At 37.4% G+C, this 24,108-nt stretch overlaps 1 protein-coding gene across 1 annotated transcript in view; it reads right to left on the reverse strand.

Annotated features, from left to right (window-relative positions):
• The window catches only part of cacna2d2a (calcium voltage-gated channel auxiliary subunit alpha2delta 2a), a 211,460-nt gene that overhangs the window by 40,464 nt on the left and 146,888 nt on the right, over window positions 1-24,108 (reverse strand). The window contains exons 7-8 of the mRNA XM_088005686.1: window positions 9,086-9,217; window positions 8,816-8,873 (exon numbers count right to left, since the gene is read on the reverse strand). Coding sequence (XP_087861812.1) covers window positions 8,816-8,873; window positions 9,086-9,217 — 190 coding nt within the window. The remainder of the gene's footprint in view (window positions 1-8,815; window positions 8,874-9,085; window positions 9,218-24,108) is intronic.

Consider the following 24,108-nt stretch of genomic DNA (forward strand, 5'->3'; position numbering starts at 1 on the left):
TCCCCGAGGCTCCCAAACAGAGTCACCTCGTCTGGAGATTAAAGGAGGGTCATTTGGTAACGGCTGATGCTCGCAGACCAACTGCGAGATTTCATTAACTTCCTTGGTCAGTCTACTTCTCAGCGAGGAGAATGGTCGTTTAATGGGAATTCAACTTATTTTGGAGGGGGTTAAATGTTAATTATAAGGCAATGCGGGCTTTCATTACCATGTCATTACAGGTCATCTTCATCTCCACCATTGCAACAATCTCAGACTAAAGAACTATGCAGGCTGCACACCTAAAATATGCTGAGGAGATATTACTTTCAAGCAGATCATTTCTCTGCATCTGTGAAAGAGGCAGCATTGATCAGTGGTAATAGGGTTTAAGAGAAATGTGTGAGCCGTGATGGAGTAAGAAGAGTAAGGCATGAGTCAAAGCTATATAGTGCTGCCATGGCTGATCTTCCACACAGATTGGCCTGGCATATCGGCAACGGCCCCGTTTTTTTTTTTTTCCTCGTCGCCTGAAGTGCGACTGAATTTTGTCTCTGCCTCTGAGCGGGAGAACATCAAGATCAGAGGAAGTGGGATATAGAATCAAGGATTTTCAGTCTACGGACCCGATATCGCACTTCTGACGGATAAAAATCACAAACTGCGGCTGGTATCCGGGTATAATTCACCACGTTTTTGACTCGCGGATCCAGATGTGTCGTTTCTGCATGGATTCCAGTCTGTAATTACCTCTCGGCTCCTGTCCCCTGATGCCATTCTTTCCCTGTCATTACCCAGTCTCCTGCATGCCAAGGCCAGGTGACAAGCAGATGGGCCTGGCTGGTGCTGAACCGAGCCCGCTCGCCCATTCAGTCCCCAGCAGGCAGCGGACCCAGCCTTTCAGCTTTTTACCATCCACTAAAGGTTACAAAGAACAACTCATCACTGCCAGTGAGCCATCAAGAGCAGTATCCTGTTTCAGACATGGCCGCTGTATTTCACATAATGACGTGTCAGCTCCTGTTTGTTCTGATGCGCCAATTAGAGAAGATAAACAACTGCCATCTGAGACTTTATATCAGTGCCATGGTTCATTATAAAAAATCTTGGATCAAGATTTAGGTTGACATAACACGTTAATTACAAGTTGAGTCATGGTACATCTCCAGTGATTTTTTTTTTAAGTAATCCTTACTGAAAACCACAAGTCACGTCTCCAGTGAGCTAATTAATGAATCCAGCTTGCAATAAATAAGTAGTTCACAGCGTCATTCAGTTTTTGCAGTATTCCTGTCAATCTAGTGGATTAATTTGATCCACTAACATGTTTACCGAAAGGCAGATGCAGCAGACCATAGATGGAAAGAAGGATTTTTCATAAGCTCAATGAAATTATGGGCAACCCTGGCCGTCCTTTTCATGAAACTGTTGGGAAAACAGAGTGTCTTCAGTCAGAGGCTTCTTCAAACTCACTGTAACACAGACTGCTACAAGAGTTCTTTCCTGCCAACAGCCACTACTATCGACAATAACTCTTTGAAGACTTTGAATTAATGAGTTACAACAACATTTAATTTCCTTTTGGGATCAATAAAGTATTTTTGAATTTGACTTTTGCATCAAAATCTTTTACTTGCTTTCTAAAGACCATAACTGTGAATCTAGTAGCTAAAGGAGAAATGTTTTACTGAGATAAAGACAGATTTCCTGTAGCACCATCAGCCTACGTTAGGGTTAGGGCTGGACAATATGGCTGAAAAACGTATCACGATATCAGCGTTCCATATCGGTTGGTATTGATAACTATTGATTTACTATTATTATTTTTTTTATATCTGAAATCCAGCCAAACTGGTGGTGTAACCTTTCCTCTTTTATCCACAGTTTTCTCTTCACACCGTTGTTTATTTTTAGGAAGTTATGAGACAAAGTGGTGAAACCTTAAACTGCTGCTGCTCAAGTTACTCTATGTTGTTGCTAGGTAACCAAAGTTTGGGGAGAACTTGAAAGCTCTTGTTACCCAGCAGGTTGTTGCTAGGTAACCAAAGTTTGGGGGGAACTTGAAAGCTCTTGTTACCCAGCAGGTTGTTGCTAGGTAACCAAAGTTTGGGGGGAACTTGAAAGCTCTTGTTACCCAGCAGGTTGTTGCTAGGTAACCAAAGTTTGGGGGGAACTTGAAAGCTCTTGTTACCCAGCAGGTTGTTGCTAGGTAACCAAAGAGTGAGTTGATTCCACCAACCTTGATTAGCTCACAGTTAAGCAGCTAAAGCCTTTCCTCTGCCTACATTTCCCAGAATGCTGTGTGGTTCTGGGTCAGAGTTCAGGGAATATTCTTACTGAATGTTGAATATTCTATCAGATGTGTACTCTATTGATCTCGATCATGTGTCTATCGGAATCAGAATCAGTTTTATTGCCATTGCCAGTAAACAAGTTCACAGGTCAGGAAAATGTTTTGATGTATTGATGCAAAAATAAATACTGAAATGAAATATGGAAAAAAAAATGTGTATGCATGTGAGAAAAATATGTATCCACGTGAGTGAACGTTAGAGAGAAAAATCCCAGGTAACGAAGTCCGTGGTCCCTGTCTGCGAAGCCGCACAAGAACCCCTAACCCTTTTAGTCAAGAGATGCACTAAATCTGCCGCAGATGCTAAAAACACAGGCAGTAAATCAGTGGAGGCAGTAGATCTAATGTTTAGGAGCCCTTCACAGATGAAACAGCTTGCTGACACTGTATTTAGACATAAAAACAAACAAGGCAGCGAGCACCAAGACATATATATCATGTTGTTTATTGTTATTGATTTATTGTTCAGCCCTACCCTACGTATAGTAAAGTCACAATCCAGATGCAACAGCATTAGATGGATTTTAAAACATGCTGAAATGCATTTATACTATTTTAAAAATTCATGGCCAGATATTTAATGTTGGCTTGTGATGTCGTCGAGAAGTATTGGATCCCCAACATATTTCTGTCATTGCTGCTCCTTTTTCAATGCGGTGGAGAGATCAGCAATTTTATCTAGATGGAATAAACCCTGAGACTATTTTTTATATATCTGTTTTATTTTAAGATGTATGATGGAAAAATAAACACAGCAAGATATCAATAAAAGCCAAGGAATACCACACTTTCATAGAAATCATCAATCGGAAAGATTTTTGCATTATTTTCCAACTGCTTACATTACTTTGGTAATAATAGCAGAATTATGCAATTAAACAGGGAAATCCTTCATTAAAAATGTTGGGAAAAAAAGCCCAACTCCTCACATATCTGCATCCTCAGCTTGTATAACCATAAAATACTAACAAACTCTAAAACATATCACGCATTTTGTAATATAAAAGGGTTCCCAACGTAACAGATCTGTTTGTGACAACATCTCTGATCTAGATAAGGCCTGGTACACACATGCAGCCAACGTGTGCTCTTTACACTGAAGGCAGAATAAGGTATCGCTCCGAGAGAGACGAGATTAAAGCGGCTACATTCACAGCCTCCCCCTCCCTCACGACTCCCCCCGAACCTCCACCAAAATAAATCTAAAAGAAATGCATTATACAAGCGATGAACACAACAACATATTCTGCGTTGCGGTGATTGCAGTTCGCTGCTTTTGTAACAGTCAGGTAAAAGAGTCTCATTGGAATTCATGAAATAGTTTTATCACAGCCCAGCGCTGTACAATCAATACATTAACTGCGCTGGGGGGGCCGACTCTCTCGCAGGAGATTGTGTTTATGCACCCTGACCCATTCTGCAAAGTGTTGAGCGTTACATTTAAATGGAGGGAATAATCTAAAGCATTTTTAGGAACATGCAACAGATGCATGAGATGGTTGGGCCATGTTTTATAGTGACGCTTGCTGTTGATATGAATTGCGGTGGTTTTTACTGGTAATCATGGGTGTGCACACGGTGAGCATGCTTTGACATGAATGCATCATTTACAAAAGATGTGAGGACAGTAAGCACCAAATAATGGGGAGACGCTATAGAGCGCAGTGAGAGAGCGAGTGTGTGAATTTGTGCTGTGCTGATGGGCTTATTATTTTATGGACTGCTGCTCTCTTAGTGCTCCTGTGGATGTGCAAGGCGAATTGAGATTGAATTAAGATAAAAATATAGGGGGACAGTTCCCAGAGAGCCTGCAGGAGACAGAGATGTTGTCTGCTGCTTATTTATTCAACTTTGTGTTGATTACTGGAAGCGTTGCTGCCACCGTTCAAATTTCTGTATTTTCATGTGTCGAGGAATGTGCACAATGTTCTCTCTTTCAACTTCTCCGCTTTTTGAGTATTTCTCATGCAACCCCATTCGCAGACAATTGCAGCCCTTGATGCACTTTAATCTTGTGGTAAAACTCTTACAGCCTTGTGTCACCTTCAGCAACAACAACAGTGATGTCCTCTGACTCAGCGTCCACCTGAAGTAGGGTGAAAAAAGGAATGAAAGGAGGAGGCAAGGCTCCGGGCTCGGGATATTGGGAATAGTGTTTTAGGGAGCCTCGGCTTCAGGGACTGACCAGCAGTCATAATATTTGTGACGAGGTCAGATTGACTTTTTGAAGAAATCAATATGTGATATAGCCTACATGCTGTTGTGAACCTGGGAGGTAATGGGATCTTTGCAACGCTTGGCTAACAGGACTCCATGCCTTTTCTCTTGTTATTCCTCTTTCTATTTTCCCTTTCTCTTTCCTCTGCCTCGCCTTACCCTCTGCTTTGCTTCCTTTGGTGAAAAGAACAGACATAACAATGAATAATGTTAATATTTAATGTCACTGTAATTGGTGGCAATTAAGTGCAATGACTGGATCATTAATTTTCTCGAGGGAGCTGCTGGAAGAGCGGAAGGGAGGGAAAAAAATCTGATTTTTCATTTTTTAAAGCCCACCTGGTCAGACAAGAAACTGTCGACTGGAACCAGTTAAAGCTTACGATCCAACAAACAGCAACAACTTCCTCCATGGCAACCAGACTACCACCAGACTGCAGCTTTGACAAAGGGAGGATAGCTACAGGTCTGCATCAATCTAGACAGAAACATGTGATTAGATCTGCTGCAATCTGCTTGCAGCATCTATCTTGCTTATCGACCAGTGAGATCTGAGAGATGTGCAGGTTTTACACATCTGTCAGATCTCACACATCTGTTCATCATCAAAAGTTATACTAATACATTTAATCAGAGCACCTAAATGTTTTATTTCACATGTTTTAAGCTTAAGCTTCCGAATTTTACTGTCTATTTCTGTGACAATGTTGCATCCAGGTCACTGATTTGCTTTTCTAGTTTTCAGACTGATATCCATCTAATTGTAATTAAGAAAAAAAAAACTAAAATAAAACTGTCTGAATACTTTTTATTGTAAATGTGAACTGATTTATATCCTTTTTGTCCCAGGATTGAATAAATAAATAATAAATTCAAATCTGTTTTTTATATGAATGAATATAAATTAAAACGCTCCATCAGCCTGTTTTCCAAAGTAGACGTAAAAACATTATTGCAGTCTTAGTGCGACACTAAGGAAGATCGCGGTAGACGTCAAGAACCGACAAGCGACAGGGATGTCCCGTCAGACCATCAGTTCCCAGAACCACAGAAAAAATAAATAAACGGAAACCCTCTTGGGACTCTGGTAGGATTATGAATGTTAAAATAAAATTTAAAACAAGACATAAAATAAAAACAATACTGAAGAACCACGCCTATCAAAATAAAATTAAAAATCAACTACTTCAAAATTTTAAGTCTTGTTTAATACAATAAGATCTTCATATTTTAAATGTGTAATTTTTGCTTGGAATTTCAGACATGTTATCAGTAGTTAATAAAACAAAAACAATGTTAATTTTACTCAAACATATAGCTATAAAGAGTAAAATCAAAAAATCTGCATGTAGTGAATCTAAAATAACCTCATCCAACCAAAACAGATGGATAAAAACAGCAACAATCTTTGCAACAAGTGGGAATGTAAAACTGATTTTATGCTTTATGCATGTGATCTGTTCACGTTTTATGCAGACATTGAAAGTGCTATTCATGTCACTGTCACTCTGAAGGATGCTGGCCGCCTCTGATATCACAGAGACACATTCGACGACCTCGCCTGACCCCAACCAAATGTTCCAGCGACTGTTCGACCTCCTCAGCGAATGTCAGTCAAGAAAGCAGCATGTTAGGCTATAATCACACAAGCCTGACCTGACACATCATGACCCCGCCTCCCGCGCGCCCCACTACTCCGCTCCGCTACGCTTTGGCACAGGTTGCTAAGCAACAGGCTACAGGAGCACCTCTGAGTCCAACATGAGGAAAAGCTCAACACAATGACAGTGACAAACATGGAGGGCCACGGAGGTGACAAGGTGTCCCTCTGCAGAGAACAAAAATCGCCTCTTCCTCCGTCTCTCCTCGTCACACAAGCCGCTTCCGCTCATCCTTCCCCATCCATTGTTTCTTCCCGTCTCCGGTCACAACACTCACAGGAATTAAGCTCCGGTGTAGTTTGGGTTTTGAGCTGACAGATGAGAGACAGGATTAATGTTCGAACTTGTCCTTCAGCGCCGCAGTTTCTGTTTACAGCAGTTTGCATGTTCACGGCGAAGCCTCAAGTGACAGTGCAGCACGAAGGAGACTTTTGTCTGCTGTTAACTTAATTAAGTTGTCAGAGGGAAGCCTTGTTGGTTTCATGCTTGTAAAAACAGTGCTAAGTGATTTATTTATTTATTACTTAATTACAAGCACAGTCTGACATGAACTGATACAATAAAAGAATCTGTTTGCATGAATTTGACTCTGATGTCTTACAAAATAAGCGATAATAAAGGTCGAACCATTTTACTTTACTTTTAATGAAATAATCTATAATTATGAAGATTAAAAAAAACCCTGAAGCATTGACCAATATATCTGATGTGTACTGATGATAAAATGTAATGTAAAATAAATAAAACATTGCTGGTTTCTTAACTGTGACTGAATGATGTTTTTTATAACTTTTTATTTTTGTGTTTTTATGATGTAAAGCACTTTGAACTGCCTTGTGCTAAATAAAGGTCACTGATTAATTAATTGATAATACAGATGATCACTTAGTGTATGTTCTGAGTTTATGCTTCAAATGGCTTGAATGTGCTGTAAGAAAACAAACAATTAGTTTTAGTAGAAAGTTGGACATCTATGACAATAAATAATAAATTGATTCAGTGTTTTCTATTTGCTCAAACCTTTAAAACTTAATGTTTTACATTTATTCACCACCAGTTTTCTTCCACTTTCAGTCTCTCTCAAAGCTCAGCTTAGTGTACAGATTGAATATTTGCTTAATAAAAAGAATAATAACACAATTGAAAGTTTCTCCTGTGTGTTTGTTCAGTGCAAGCTCTCTGGCCTGACCTCAAACAGCCACTCAATTTAAACCGGCCGGAGACCGAGATGGAAAATGGGGTCAGGTCTAATCAACACCGCTGTCATGATTATGTCCACTCCACTCCAACCTGTAACCAGGCAACAGGCAGGGCTGCCACAAAACCGATGTGACAGCTGCAGGTAGATTGAAAGTGTAAAGGGTGGACAGAAAGCCGTGGGTGGGTGTGTGAAGAGGGTAAAGTGGGTGAATGGCCTCATTTTTATTTACTTTTTTTTCCCAGCCAGATTTTCCTTATGTCTGTCTGTCGTCACTGACATACAGGTCAGGAAAAGGCTTTTTTATATGCACAATAAACAACATTTCTGAACCCAAGATTACAAAAAATACATAAGAATGGATTAATAAAGCTAAAACATATATAATTATAAAATCTTTCTCTACTCCTGTGTTTCAATCTTCTTTTGAATGTATTTGTTTTAATGCATATCTACTTGTTTGTTTGGTTATGTTACTTTTGTTGCTGTTTCTCGTTCTAACACTAATTGGTGAATTTTAAAAAAGTGCATGTTCATATGTGTTTTGCAGATTATATTGACTAAGTAATCTTATGGCCAGGTTCTGTCCAGAAGTCAAAATACAGTTCCAGTACATATTCAAGAATGTCAAATTAATTTAAGGATTTTTAATTTCATTATTTTCTGAGGTTTTGAAGATTTTACAACAAAAAGCACCAGTGATTTTTAAAATCATGAACTGGGTGCTCATGTTTTGATTTATTTGAGAATATTGGCTAATCCATGCTGGCTGAAAGAATTATACATGCAGGTTAATTTTACTTCTTGAAACGTATATTTTTATCGGAACCAGAAGATTTTTAGCTAAATTGCCACTTTAGGTAGTTTAATAACTTGAAACTGAAAAAAAAACATAGTAAAAGTTGGCATTCACATGTGTTTGCTGTCTAAATAATAGGGCAGATTATAATGATTAAGTAATTTTATAACCTTTAAAATGACCAAATCTGGAGCTGCTGAATGATTGTGTTTCGTCTCCAGAAAGCTCAACACAATGATACAACAGTACTTTAGAGTTTACCATTTTCACCACTTGTTTTAATGTTTGGACTAATTTCTCTAACCTGCAGGACAAATTCAACATTCCTCCAAAAAGTTCTCAGGGCATTTCAATTCATTTAAAGATGAAAACTTTACAAGTTATCTGGGGGTAACAACAGCATAAAAGCCATATTAAAGCCAAGCTTTAAAGGTCCTTCACATTTTATCAGAATTTGAATGAGCCAATTTCTTATGGAGAGCCAGAAAATCAGTTATTAAAAGCATGACATCCGTACAATTCTGTATCCCCACGTATAAAATCTCCAGTAGATCCTTCTTGTAATCATCTGGAAGGTAAAAGCTACTAAACATGGAGTTCATTCCTACCATGGCCTTCTGCGAACGTCGTAAAGGTCAATCTTGTTGGGCGCCCTCCAAGGAGTGGCTGCAGAGAGCAAGAAAATCAGTTCAAATAATCCTCTCACTGTCGGACATTTTCCACCAGATCAGATCAAAGTAATCATAATTTAATTCTCTCCATCAAGCCACTAGCACAGGAGGCTGATAAGAAGTTCTGCAGCGGAGAACCAGATGGATTCATTTAGACTTTATCTTGCCATGAAGCAGAGGGCAGAGTGTCGACCCGATGGAGAATACCTGGGTAGTACCGCGTCACGCCCGTGGCGCTGCCGAACACCTGCCAGCGCAGAGAGCTGTCCTCGCGCCGGTTTTCGATGAAGACTCGCTCCAGAGCCTGCGTCCAGTTGAGCTCATTCAGGATCACAGGCGCTACAGAAGAAAGAAGATTACAGATATATAATAAGCTCCAAAATAACAGAGTTTAGGCTTTAAAAAACACCTCAAAGTAATTTGAGATTTAAGTTGTTTACAGAGTACAAGGCAAGCCTGGAACTAAGAAGCATGTCTGCAAAAAAAAAAAAAAAAAAAAAAAAAAAAAAAAAATATATATATATATATATATATATATATATATATATATATATATATATTATATATATAAAAAAACACATTATTATTAGCTTTTTTATATATATAAAAAAAAAATATATATATATATATATATATATATATATATATATATATAATATATATATATTTTTTTTTTTTTTTTTTGGGAATAAAGCAGGCCGGTGAAAATAGCAAATATTAGACACGTTTTTTTCATTGACTTCGTTCAAGTCATTGAATTAAAACTTACAGGTACTTACATAATAAGGCTTTTAATATTTTAATGATTTTGTATTTTTATTACTTTACTTTGTCTTACATTGTTATGTATTTTAATTGATTGGGTGTATCTTTTGTGTTGTGTCATTTAGGATGTTTTAATTAATTTGTTTTAATATGAAGCAGTTAGTAACATTTGTTTAAAATGTGCTATTATTATAATTATTATTATAATTATTATTATTATTACTATTATTATTATCAACTCATCACTTTGTTCAAAAACAAAGAAAAATTGTAAATTCATAAAAAAGTTGCATTAAAAAAGTTTGTTTCTGAATAATTGTAAATATGGAGAACAATATATTTAATAAAAGTGGTGATAACACTTTTCATAAACTTTCTATTACATTCCTGGTGTGAAAAGTTATTTAAAATTTGACTGAAAACTTGACTTTTTTAATGTTATAACAGTATTAATCATTTGTTCAAACTAATACAAGCTCAGTTAGTTTTCTGATCTTAATAAATGTATTTTTACACCTTCCCATTTTTGCACTTTAGTTCTCTCCTTTTTTAAATTTTGTGTTAAAATCTAGTTAAAAATCCCAAATAAAAAAATACTAAAACACGCTACAAAGACACTGGTCAATAAAAACCAACAAAGCTCCAGGTTCATCTCTGTAAATAAGCCAAAGGTTGAGGTGAACAACCTTGTCTCTGCCAGCAGAAGTGGGTTGAGAGCATCAGGATGGATGCATGCAGGAACCTCAGGCCAGCAGCGCCGCCTGAGCGCCGCATTAGTCTAATCTGTGTGATCTCTGCGGCGCACGCAGAGGAGATCACCTTGAAGGAGGGTCATCCTGCACGTCGCTCACAGCAGGCGGAGGAATCTGCTGCAGGTCGGACAGCAAACTATTGCAACTTTTTCTGCAGGTCAGGTAAGAAATCTGTGGCTGTTTGTTTAAAGCAGTAAAGTTACTGCGTGTGCTCCTGCAATGGCGGCCATTTTATAGAGGGAACATAACATTTTTAACCTTTAAATATTGTAATTATGAAACAGATAAATCATAATTGGACTTTCTGGTTTTGTTTAGTGTTTAAAAGCAGTTTTTTGGACAAATATTTAAAGCCAAAATCACTTCAACTGCTGAACACATTATTATTAGCTTTAAAGCTCATCTTAAAACCCATCTATTTTACTTGGCTTTCAACTCCAGCAGGATCTAGTTTTAAATTGTATGTTTGTTTGTTATTTATTTATTGTTTATTTTATTTATTTACTTTTTTATTGTTATGTTGTGTTTTTATGTAAAGCACTTTATATCAGCTGTGGTTGTTTTAAAGTGCTTTATAAATAAAGTTGGTATGGTGAAAAAATGACTTTTTCCATTTTCAACAAGAACACGACGGATGGCTGTGCACTGTAAAACATTTCAGCATTTAGCATTTAGTTGCGTCAAATAAATTTAGTGAGTTTTGGATTTTGAGCCTAAATGTGAGTTTGTGAAAGATGAACTTATAGTATAGTAAGTTGTGCTAACTTTTTATTATGAGTTGGGAAAACTAGAGTTTTTAGGTTGGCACTTAAAAAATCTGAAAGAAGAAAAAGACAGGAGTGGGAACTATTTCCCAGAATGCTTAGCGGCTTGTTTTTGCCTCCTGAGATGAAAGTGTGTTACATTGATCTGACTCCTGTGTTAAGACAAATATTTATTTTAATGCTTGTGGATAATGTCCTGTTCACACAAAATGTTTCTAGCAGAACTCATTGGGATTTTTAATAAAATTCATCACCAGATCAGAAATCTTCTTTATTTAATATGAAACAAGAATTTTAATTATTCTAAAATAAAATAAGCATTTATCTTAGCTTGGTAATGTGAGTGAAAATAATAAAAAAATGTGGCTCTAACTAGTTGAGAGCAGTTATTTTCTTGCATATTGTGAAATAATAATTTGGTTTAAATTGCAGCATTAAGTTAAAACTCTCAATTCAAGATTAAAGAACTTAAAAACAATGTTTAGAAAACTCGTCTCGTGTTGTTAAATCAACTTCATGAACTTTAATTTCTGAGTTAAAACCAAAACAATTTTCTCTTTTAACTCTTAACATTTTCAAGTTAAAGCCACCTCCAAATGTTTTACAGTGTGCAGCTGATTATTGCAAAACAGAAAAAGGATGGAGTGAGTTGTTTTATTTCACAATGATTTAAAAATTTCTGTTTCCCATCAGTAGCAAATGGGACAAAACGAGAGGAAATGCTTTTCCAAACGGGTCCCAGTGAATGATACTTGACCTGAGTGTCTGTCAGTATTTTAACTTTCCATCCACCCACCTTGTTATTAGAATTACACAAACGTGAAACATGTTGAGGGAAAACAAACTGCTGAGACGCTGATAAAGTTTTAGTGTTACAGACAATATCGTTGAATTATTATTCTGATTCCGTTACTGTGGTTCACTTAAATCCTTAGGAGTAAAACTACAGTTTTGTTCAACATTGTGGAGAATTACAGGCTGGCTTGGTTCACCACATAGCGCTTTTAAATCTCTCCATAGGGTGCCTGTTTGCTATGTCTGCGTGGTGCTGCTCTCAGACAACATCACTTCTTCTCACTGGATAAATCAGCATAAAAATCTCAACCGTATGAGATTAAGCCTGAACTGGGGACTGGTTTAGTCTGGGATGGACTTTGGGTTAAGAGTTATAAAGTATCAAGCTACCTTCCATTTAAGTTTAAAAAAATAAGATTTTAGGCATCTGGAAACGCGTGTGCATGCAGAATAAAGCCTTCATCACCTATTCAACAGTAAGTGGTGTAATACACCACAGGTGGTGAATAACACAAGTACTGCATCAATATTCAACTCTCTGACTTCTACTTTGCACAGTCCTTATTTTCCTTCCACTTGTAGTCTCGGTTATTTTATTTTTTTTTCTATTCTAATAAATCCCTTCAACGACACACGACATGGAAACACACAAATACATCCAGACACTGCAAATGCTTTCAGTCTGTGCTTAATCGCCAAGCCACAGTCAGAAGACGGGAGTGCAATCAGAGGTTTAATAGCCACCTGATTAAAGAGGAAACAAGAAGAGGCGCTGAGCTGCGGAGAACTTCACTCGCTCCTCTGATTTAATTACTCAGCCAACCAAAGCTAGATAAGCCTCAGAACAGACAAGTCCAGCTTTTCTCAACCCTGCGTTTTAATTTTACACAAATAAACGATCATTATCCACTTTTCCTATGCTTCCAATTACTGCAGCGTTTCTGACGAGACGTTGGTCTGAAGGTAGCAAATGGGCAACGAGTATTTTCTCATTCTGCTTGTCCGCTGAAAGGTCACGTTGTAAAAATATAGTCAGGCAGAAAATCACCCAATCGCTAATTTATTTGCTTATTTTTCCACCAGGAAGCCATGTTCAGACATGCAAAATTTACCAAATTGCAGCGCCTAAAAAGAGCTTGGCATTATTACTGTCTATCAGAGTGCAAAAACAAACAACACAACAACAAACACACAGCCAAAACAGTATCTGGAGGACATGAGTGTGTGAAAGCCAAATTGCCGCCATCACCGAGGGGAGCTCCTAGATGTGTTTTTCTTCAAAATTTAAAGACAGGAGCACAAAGGAGGAGCGGAGGAGGTTAGAAACGGCTCTACAAGTGAGCAGAAACTTAAAGACCGATCTAGAGAGGGGGTAACGGATGACTGACGGAAAGAAACAAAAAAATCAACGTGAGTGAGTGGCTGCTCTACAGAAAGGAAAGGGGAAATTTCTCACCCATGTAATCAGAAGTATAAAAATCAACCAACTGAACAAAATCTAATAAAACACCCAAAAAATATTGATCAAATTCTAACATTTTCAAATATGTTTTGTAAAAGTTATTGACCGCAACACAATTGGTGATTTATGATGAAAACATATTTCCATAAGTTTTGCCTCTGTAGCTGTTTGATGATTCATGTCAAAAGGATTCATGCCAGTGATTCACTGCAAACTCCCAGAACGAGAAAGTGAAAGAGCTTCACCCCTCATAACTCAGTGTTTACATTCGCCAAGAGTCCAGATGGCGTGAAGAAGCAAACGGTCGGAGCTACAGAGACACATTAGTGAAGCTTTTAGTGTCACCACATTTGCAGCATAAAATCTTCTGACTTGTGATGTCTGTGCTCTAAATATTTCTGAGGGAAATGATTGAACCAACATTTCCAGTTTGATCTAAACCTGAATAAATAACCACTAACAATAAACTATAACAGGGTGTCAAACTCATTATCATTTTGGGCCAAATCAAGATCATCAATGCTCTTAAAGGGCCGGTTCTGCCAGAATGTATTGATAAAACCTGTTCACAAATTTCTAAAAATATCAATGAATTATTAAAATTAAATATTATTGAACAACTTTTCAGTCCCTCTGGGATTTCGTGATACTTTTTGTGATTTTTTGCAATGAAATCAAAGTGTTTTTGGTATTAATCTGGAAATATTTGAGATATTTGTGCTTATTTATGACAGTAACGGCAAGTTTTTATTACTCGCTGTAAAGATCATGGACTACAATCTGACATCAATTAAAGCTGATGCAGCTGCTTAGTACAAGTAATAAAGTTTGACAATTTTTGAGAAAAATCTGCAATAAACTCCCAATTATTAGCACAAAAAAAACACGGATTTGTTGATTTTGCATGAATTTCTACGGTACTTCTCAAGAACCTGGAGGGACTGATTGATATAATTTGGCAGTAAGCAGATAAAAAACTGCATTGATTAGATTGATAACATAATATTTAAGCAGAATTAGTGTTTAGACTCTAGAGGACCACATACAAAGCTGTAACGGGCCAGATTTGGCCCACGGGCCTCAAGTTTGACACATGTATACCGTAACAATAAACTATATCCATCAATCAATTAGCTTCAACTGCTTATCCTTGCAGGGTTGAGGGAAAAAATAATAATTTAACCCTTTTATTATACTATAATAATGCTACAATTGTATTAACCAGTCAGTAAAGAAATCATGAATTTCAAAAACAGTAAAAAACTCCAACTAAAACCCGACATACGATCTAAAAAAAGTTTGATCTTTTAATTGGTCATAGCTTATTATATTCTGCATTAACTGAGAAAATACGTTAAAGTTTTAAACCTTATCACAAGTCTTTTTTATAAAGATCCAAAATGGTTTCTTTTCAAGATTTTTGGTAATTTGTCCAAAAAAAAAAATCCTTTTTATGTAATTTAGATTTATTGCTGACTTCCAGAAAACTGCAAAACAGCTGAAACGCTGAGTTGCTTTGACCAGTCATAACACTGACCATTTGAAACGTATTGAATATTTTAATCGTAAATAATTCATAATTAGTGACTATATGATGTTTTTAAGTTGATGCAAAGTGTTTTGAACTGCCTTGTTGCTTAAATGTGCTACACAAATAAACTTGATTTAGCTTGATTTATTAGTGAGTGGCTTAAATTTAAACAAGGTCAACAAGCAGCCAAAGTGCAACGAAAAAAAAATACTCAGAAAACCTGTAGAAATGTTAACACATTATTTTAAAAGATTACACAAAAGCAAAGTAAAATGCAGGTTTAAAACTTTCCCACATTGCTACTTAACTAACCTAACACAGTTAGTATTGAACACTTCATTCAGTGCGACTGCCGGCTGATAAGAGCCAGAAGGAGGTCTGTGTGTGTTTATGCTGCTAGCCAAAACTAAAACAGTCACATTTGAGCTGCCTCCCGCAGCGTCGGGGCGAATCTGCCAAAACACACATCCGCACACGGGAACGCGTATCTGCAGGTGATCTCTGCAGAGAAACTGGCACATCAGAGATAAGAGAACACAGCAAACTAATTCTCTTTGATTTATTCAGTAAGGATATGCTGCGACTTCTCTGGACAGTTGATAAAAAGACAAATTTCCCCTGGGTGGTGGAGGTGGTGGGAGGGCGCGCTCACCCAGTCAGACGGGGCCCAGGAGCGCCGGCGTGGCCTCATCTTTCACCTGAAATGCGCTTCCCTCTGATGTCTTTAAAAGGTAATTCATCAGCACGCCGCTCCCTTGACATTTAAAGCACCCTTGGCTTTGCACCTTTATGGAGCAAGACTGCACACCAAGTAGGGAAACAATTATGAGCAGGATTTATGGAGCATCGCTGCGTGAGATCATTCCTCAACTCTCACCGCCGCGGCCGCTCCCCTCCCCCGAACGCCGGCGTTCGTACATTCTTCATCGTGATGTACCTCAGATTAAGACTGAAGCGATCTGTCCCTTATGCCCTGTATTAATCCAACTCTATAAAAATAAGTACACGGCCTTATTATGCACACAGAGCAGAAATAGCACTGCAGTAAAGCCACAAGTGGTGGCTCATGGGAAATCCGCGATGGTGTTTGAAGCCAAACCTATTAGCTGAGGCACTTTGAAGATTTGTAATCATTTACACTGAGGTGCTTACACATTGTGAGAAATTAAGTTTTAGGAACATTCTGATACAATCATTGAAAACTTTACATGAAAAGAGGGAAAACAGACCCTTTAATAATTTAATAAATTGGAACAGAGTCACCTGAAGGTGGCGGTAAAGAGTACGTTAATAGGGATTGTAACTAGTTGCATTTACTTGAGTAATTAAAAAAAAAGAAGAAAAAGAATCTTAATAGTAGCTTTACTACTCCATACTTTTGACTTATGCTTGAGTAATATTATTTATTCTTATTTGAGTAAAATTTCTGGATACTCTATCCACTGTGAGCAGGGCCGATCCAAACCTTTTTGGGGCCCTGAGCAGATGTCCATATGGAGCCCCCCCGATGCTTTATCACTCCTGTAACTTGCAATGTTTTGTTTTTTCTTTGCTTATTTATATCTGGTGAAGTTTTAACCTGTTTTTAAAATGCTATGTAAATAAATTTGACATTTGACATTATGTGTGTAAGACTGCTACTGTTATTAGCATTGTTTGTAATTAGTGTTGTTATTGCTATTGATTTCAACCTTACAGGAGTAGCAAACAAAAACAAAATGATTTTGAGAAGCAGAGTGGTGTTTAAGTGCGCCGTATCCCTTTAATTATTTGAAGGTAACATCAGCTGATAAACACTAAATTTACAGTAAACAACAAGATCTTACATTTCAGTAGCTAACATACTTCATATTTATTACAGAGGAGGACGATTACTTTCACTGGAGTACGGCTCGATTAATTTTACTTCATGTCTTCAACCTCTGCAACTCGATGCAGCTCTGCTTAATTGTTAAACTTTTCAGCCTTTTGTCTGCAAGTGATCACCAACACAATGCTGCTGACAAAGACTGAATTTAATTAACTAAAATTACTAATCAACATTCCACTTTGCAATTATAGTTATTTTGCTCTCTTTTTGTAAATGCCACGTCTTTTCAAACTCAATTGGTTGGAAAAATGTGGATTTCAGTATAGACCACAAGATTTGAGATGATTTTCTTCCTTAATTATGAACAAAACAATTATTTAGCTGATAAAACAAAGAAAAGCAAGAAGGTAATTAAACATGAGCAGCCCAGTCATCATCTCAGTTTGTGGCTGTTTTTTATTCTTGTGTCAATAAATACAAATAACAATCATTTTTAAAAAATCATTAGGTTTATAGATTTCAGTCCAAGACCTTATAATCTGATGACTACAATGTTCACACAACTTTTAGCACATTTGTCTAAATGTGCTAAAAGTTTGTCTGTGCTAAAAGATTATAAGCTAAGATTCTGTTATTAAGTGCATTTGTTTTAAATGCAACATTCTCAAATCTAATAGTTTAAGTTATGAGCTGCATTTATCCAATCCAGATGTTAAAGTTAATACTTTATAATAAAGTGGATTTAAGAAGAAAACTGGACACCTGATCGCCTCATATGACCAACAAAGTCGGGTCCTGACTCCAGCTTGGATAAGCTTTGGTCCAACCAATGTTCTTGCAAAGATTGAATAGAAAATAATCTTATTCACATTCAAGTTTGTTCCTTTTGAAAAGATTGGGGCCAATTTACTTTGCCAGTGAATGGGAAACTGTTCTGCGCTTACAATGGAAGGTTCTTTTCACACTTTGTATGTTTTATATTCATATTTAAATTTCAAATTAAATAAAACCCTTTAAGCCTTTCTTTTTTTTCTTAATTACATAATCTAAATCATCTGACGGTAGCTCTGCTACTGTCCAAGTAGAAAAGCTGTGCTGCACTCATTCAGCTTGCTCTCCACAGGAGGCGCTTTATATCTGAAATTCAAAGCATTATATGCTCAGATAATACACCAATTCTCGATAAAAAAAAAATCCTGTTAATCTTAGTCTGATTTTGTCTATATTCACTCGTCTTGATTGACTGTTACATTATTTTCCATATTTCTGTTTGCGCCTCTGAGCTGCAGATTTTTTCCCACAGCGATGTGTGTTTCTGAGCAGCAGGGATCAGATGCTGCTGTTTATTCTGAAGACCTCACAGACTCCAAATAAAAACAAACCAGCAGCCTGATGTACCAATAACTTCCTCCACAGTTCAAAAACCACTACGCAGCGGCACCTCTGCTTCTGCTGCATGTATCACCTTTCTTCTCTTCCCTGCCGTATTGTCAGCACAGTTCATTCTCCATCTCTCTCCTGCTGTTCTCCTGTTTCCTTCCTGTCTCCTCTTCTTTCCTTCAGGCCTGATTTTGAGCATGGCTGAGTGTTAAAAGAGCCTCAACCTTAAAGCCTTTCATCCCGCCGAGGGAAAACGGCAGCAACAGGAACTGGCAGCATCTCACACATTCGAACGCACAGATCCCCTCCGCCCCCAGTCTTCAGAGAGGGAAAAAGTCTTTTTATGGCTTTGTTATGAGGAGAAACAAAATGTAGAGAATAATCCAAATTCCAGTTTTTATTCTTTAAAGTTCACAAAACTGTCAAACTGTAAAGCAGCTACTTAAATTATTTTTAGCCTTAGAAATATCCTTTTGTCAACTCAGTGTGTAGTAAGGTGAATTTGTTGCACTGGGTATTTACTAACTGGAGAAAACTTTCTCTAAGCTAAAACCTGAAGCCATAACAAAAAATACGACTTCAGTGGTTTGAAAAAAGTATTTACACCTTTTGATCTTTACCCCAATTTGTCACAATGCAACAATAAATTTCAAGTATTTCACAGACGTTTTTGGAGAATAGATAGAAAGCAGGAAGAAAAGAATGCATGATGGTTTTCAGTTTTTTACAAATAAAAATTAGAGACTCAGTTTGGATGTGTGTCTGGACTTTGACTGGGCCATTCTAACTCTAATAGTGCATTCACACCAAATGCATTTTGCCCATCAAACCGCGTCCGATGCTTCAAGTTCGACGTGTGCACTTTGAAGTCCGACTCTTGACATTTTGCTCTAGATGCGCCAGTCTCGTCAAAATCGCTCTATACGGGATTTAAGAGGAAATTCAAACGATTCCAGCGTCTCCAGCATATTTCATCCAAATAAATACGTTCATTTAACATTTATTTAGTGCTTGTTTAACGCGATTAAACGTTTTTGCTGGACGGATTTGGATAGCTCAAATGTAGGGAAATATTTTCAAACAGTAAAAGTTATAACTCAACATTCCTACTTCCTTGCTGATCCTCCTTTCTATTTCTGCCTCTGTAGTCCACAGTTGTTTTGGGTTTTTTTATGAGATCACGTCGGAAAACGCACCGCTACGTCACATAGCAGAGTCTCTCTGGTTGATGCTCAGTACCGAGTGGAAAAAGCTCAGATTTTCCAATTCCAGCGTCAGATGCATCAAACGCTAAAAACGCTCCGAATCGCACTGCGCTAGACGCACAAAATGCGCCTCAACGTGCCTCCACAAGGCATCTGAATGTAAACCAAACGCGGCTGACGCTCAAAACGCGTTTGATGTGAACGTACCATTTGATCAACTGGATTCTTCTTGCCACTAAATCCAAAGATCAGGTTGAAATGAAATGAAATTTTATTCGAACATGATACAAATATAAAAATAAAATAGTGCACAGTAACAAGGAGTGCATAAGAAAGGAAGGAAAGTTGGAAAAGTTAATGAAGTTTAAATACCTTTGTTAAATACCTTTGTCTTTAGGTTACTGCTGGTTCAATAATGCTCTGTAACAAACCTCTGAGTCTCCACAGCTAGACTGGGAGGATTTAAATTCACACATAGGGACTCTTTTCACTAATTAGTTTTGATCGATTGAACTGGACTTTTTAGGGGAATCAGTGCAAGGCAGCTGCATATAAATGCAAACGACATTGTTCAGATTTTTATTAGTAAAAAACTGTTAAAAAGCATATCAGTTTTGCACAAATTCAAGTTGTTCTGCCACTCAAAATCCAAATAAAATGCCCATAAGTATTTAAAATGTAGTTGTGACTCTGCTTAAGGTTTTATGTAAAACCTTAAAGATGCAAATCGTACAAAAACATAATTTATTATACATTATGTCCCAATTTTTCTGTCTGACTAATATTTTCTGGTGAACACACCTTTTCCCCCAAATAGTGTGCTTGTTGTTAACAATTTCAGATTTTGTAAACATTAATCTCATCCTCCGATGGTGGGCAAACAAAAGCCAAATCTGCAGAGGAAGTGCGATAATTCAGAGAGAAACAGACAGGAGACCTCCTGAGTGCAACTCAAAGTAGTTTTTCCAATTAAAACCACAGCAGTAAATAACAAACACAGAAAATGTAATTTGTGAGCCTGGTGGTGAGTGAAGAAGAGTTTGCCGTGCTGACTGTTCTAATTAGAGTGAGGGTAAATGATAGTGCCCCTTCACTGGGCACACACTATAGGGTTGGGACGGGTGCAGGGCAAAGACAGAGAGAGAGAGAGAGAGAGAGAGAGAGAGAGAGAGAGAGAGAGAGAGGAGAAACAGAGTCAGTAAAGTCAGGAATGAAAGAGATGCAGCCCGCGGGTTTCAGACAGTCTTTTGGTTTTACTTTAAATCCCTTTTCCTCACTTTTTTCTTTTCTATTTTCACAAATTACTTTTGCTTTTTCCCCCCTACATTTAAATCTGGTTTGATGTTGAGAGGGACTGAGTTGATCTCCAGCATGGTGTGAGCTGGTTGACAGTGAAGCTTCCTCTGCTGGAGGCGATGTGTTGAAATGAAAAGCGACTACATTTGAACAAATGGAAACACACATACAGATGTACTCACTGGCTGACAAAAGCTACACGTATTTATTTGGCTGTGCCCAATCCGTAAACTGTTTTTGGGTGAAGAAGGAAGAACTTTAATAAAATATTAAGGGGACATTTATTAAGTAAGTAATAACAAGAACTAGCAAACATATTTTGTTGTGGACAAACCTGCATGTCTGAAATGTGGCTATTTTTTAAGATTCACTTTAAACCAGATAAAATGTAAAAGTCTGAATCATAAATAACCTGATGCATCTTTTTCTCTTTGTTTTTAAAACTTCACACATCTCAGCCCTCTGTTGACTTTATCTGCTGCATCTCTTGCACTCCGTTTCTTCACGCGCTGCATGTGATCTTCCTCCAGAGGTGCCCCAAATTGTTACTTTTTATTCTGAAGCTTCTTTGCTGGGAGGCAGCCGCAAAGCAGACAGAGCTGCAGCAACATAAAAGCAACATTTCAACAAGCAGCAACTTTAAGGGGCTGAATGCAACATTTTTTGTTGTCGTTTGCTTCATTATGAGTTTGATTTTGCTCGGAGTTTAGACTTTTCCATGCTGATCTCATCTTAGATTTGGTTTGATTTGATGCATAGCCTTTTATTTACATGCAGTAATAACAATACGTTGCTGTTGTACGACAATGTAGCTGCAGCAAAGTGCTAAAATGTTTGCAAATAACTTTAAACTATGGTTGCAAATTGTGGTTTACGATTTCAAACCCATAACTGGAAAAGTTAAAATTTTATTTTATGAGGTTCCATCAATTTAAACCCATTTTGTTTGGATGTGAAGGCTAGGAAAGACTTTTTCTCCATTTCAATAAGGCATCAAGTGTGATTACCCCAGTTCCCCAGTGAGCAGTCAATCAGCTGTTTACAGCAACAAATTATATTCTGCTAAATTTTTCACAGTTAAAAGAAGATAAAGAAAACTGTTTGGACGTTTTTTTTCTCCAATAGAAATCTCCATGGCTCGGCTTATAACATGAGGAAAATGTCTTGCAAGTGAAATAGTATTAATAATATTAATATTTCTTGCTGAAAAGTTAGTTGTAAATTAGTTTTGTCTTATTTCAAGTTCACTAAGACATTTGCACTGCAAACTAGACCAAAATTACAAGCTAAGATTTTGTGTTTTTGCGGTGAACAAAGGCTCGCAGCAGAAAAAATAAATAACCAGCTGGTTAAAACAAAGGTTTTATATGCACACTCCTAGCATTTAGTAGGATTGGGGTCTTGGGTTTAAAATTTAACAATGAACTGACAGAAACGTGACAAATATTTTTTCACAAAGAGGCATATTATTGAGCTCATATTCTCAAATATCCTCCTCTGCAGTTATTTCCAACTTTAGGAACTTGCTTTGAGAGAATAAAACCCGTTTTTCCAAGAGAACCGTGCCCACATCAGTTTATCCGTCTGTGCCAGTGTGGCGGTGCCCGTTTTGTAATCGGCAAAGATAATTAGAAGTAAACTGCACAAATGTTTGACCTGAGCTAATTAGGAAGTTTGCAGACTTTGCAGCAGAGATCAGTAGAGGGATAATGAATTATAAAATGGTTCATTACTGCGCTTAAGGGACCTGCTCAATCTCAATAAACGGACATGGGGCCTAGCAGACACATCAAACCAAAACGCACACGACGCCTCATTGAGCCGCTGAAAGACTGCTATTACTGCTATTAAAAGAGATTTTTTTCCACCTCTTTCATTTTATTGAAGAGTCTCCTCTTCTTCTCCGACATCTAACCTTTTGTTTTGTCGCAGCTTTTCAATTTATTCATGAATATCTCCTTTAACGTGAAAATGCTGTTTTGGGGGAATTCTCCAGATAACCTAAAAACAAACATCAGCTGTTTGCTTTATACTGTACTTTATGCTCCACAGTTTTAGCTTTAACTTCCCCTGCCTTTCCTCCAGCGTCTCCCTGAGGACCGAGTCTGCCCACTCGCTCTGCCCGTCTTCTGATAATACTAAACCCACAGATTTATTGTAGATCTGGACCCATCAGCACCCAGAGGACAACAATCTGCCCACATTAGTTTCCCCAGACATGCTCTCCAAGGCAGCCTGCAGGCTGGACGTAGAGCCAAGCATGACAGAAAATAATCCTCTTCTACCAGCCGACACAGCTCCTGTTAAAGCCGTTTGGGTTTAAAAATATTACGCCGATTCTGCAGCTTGCTTTGATACTTTCAGACAAAGCTATCGAAAATAATCAACTGAACTTAAGAGCCCCATGCAAATAGAGATATTAATTAATTTTATGTCACATCGTTTTTAGTCAAAATGTGGGGTCTGCATGAGTGAGTCCAGCCTAATGAACCTTGAATTGCTGGATTTCAGAGGTTAGAGCAGCGGACGCTAATTCAGCCGCAGGCTACCGAAGGCCAACAGGGATGAAGAGCGGTGAGCTTCACAGCCTTGGATTTGTCCAATTCTTTAAAAGTTGGCTTGCAGGAACGGTTGCTAACCTCAAATAGATGAACAGATCCTGAGCACATGCAGCTTGTTCAGATCTGCCATGAGGGAAACAGAGACAGGCACCAGCATAGACTCTTTGTGTGAATGAATTAATGAATACAAATATTTCACCAACAAAAATCTAACACAAGCTGTTCACATCTGAGGTTTTTGTTACATATTTATCAATCAAAATACTGCATGTGGACTTTCTGATGTCCAGCAGACAGAAAGCATTAAACAAATGAATTATTTTTACCAAGTCATGATTGGTTTGACTGATTTAACGAAACCTTAACTCTATCAAAAAGAAGTCAGCTGTCTCTTTTGTGCAGAATTGTTCTGCAAAAAAATAATAAATAAATAAAAATTTTGAGCATGAACAGCTTGTTTAAAACCATGTTTCAGCTTCCAGTTGGATTTAAATCCAGACTTTATTACACTGTAAACCTTTACAGTGTAGTAAAGTAAATTTGTAGTATTATTCAAAATGGTCAAATGTACCTTAGAAGCTTATAAAATATAATCTGAACAACATTATGTGTTTATGGTCCATAAAAACGACGTTACCTTTAAAAATCTTCCTTTCTTAGAATAGTTAAGATTGTTCAGTAAAAATAAGATTTTAATCTTAGACACATTTCACATCAACATAAGCTTAAAAACAAAACTTTTTATACAAATCCAGGTGTTCGCATCAGAAGCCACCTCCATGGTAAAATACTGATTTATATGGATTTTACTGTATTTATACTGTAAACTTCTGATAATCACAGCTACCAGAAATTAGGGCTGTGTTTTTACAATGTTGGTAACTCCAAAAAAAAAATCAAATTTTTATT

Source organism: Poecilia mexicana, unplaced genomic scaffold (assembly GCF_051168715.1).
Source record: "Poecilia mexicana isolate PSO_F unplaced genomic scaffold, ASM5116871v1 scaffold_5, whole genome shotgun sequence".
In the NCBI taxonomy this organism is placed as follows: domain Eukaryota; kingdom Metazoa; phylum Chordata; class Actinopteri; order Cyprinodontiformes; family Poeciliidae; genus Poecilia; species Poecilia mexicana.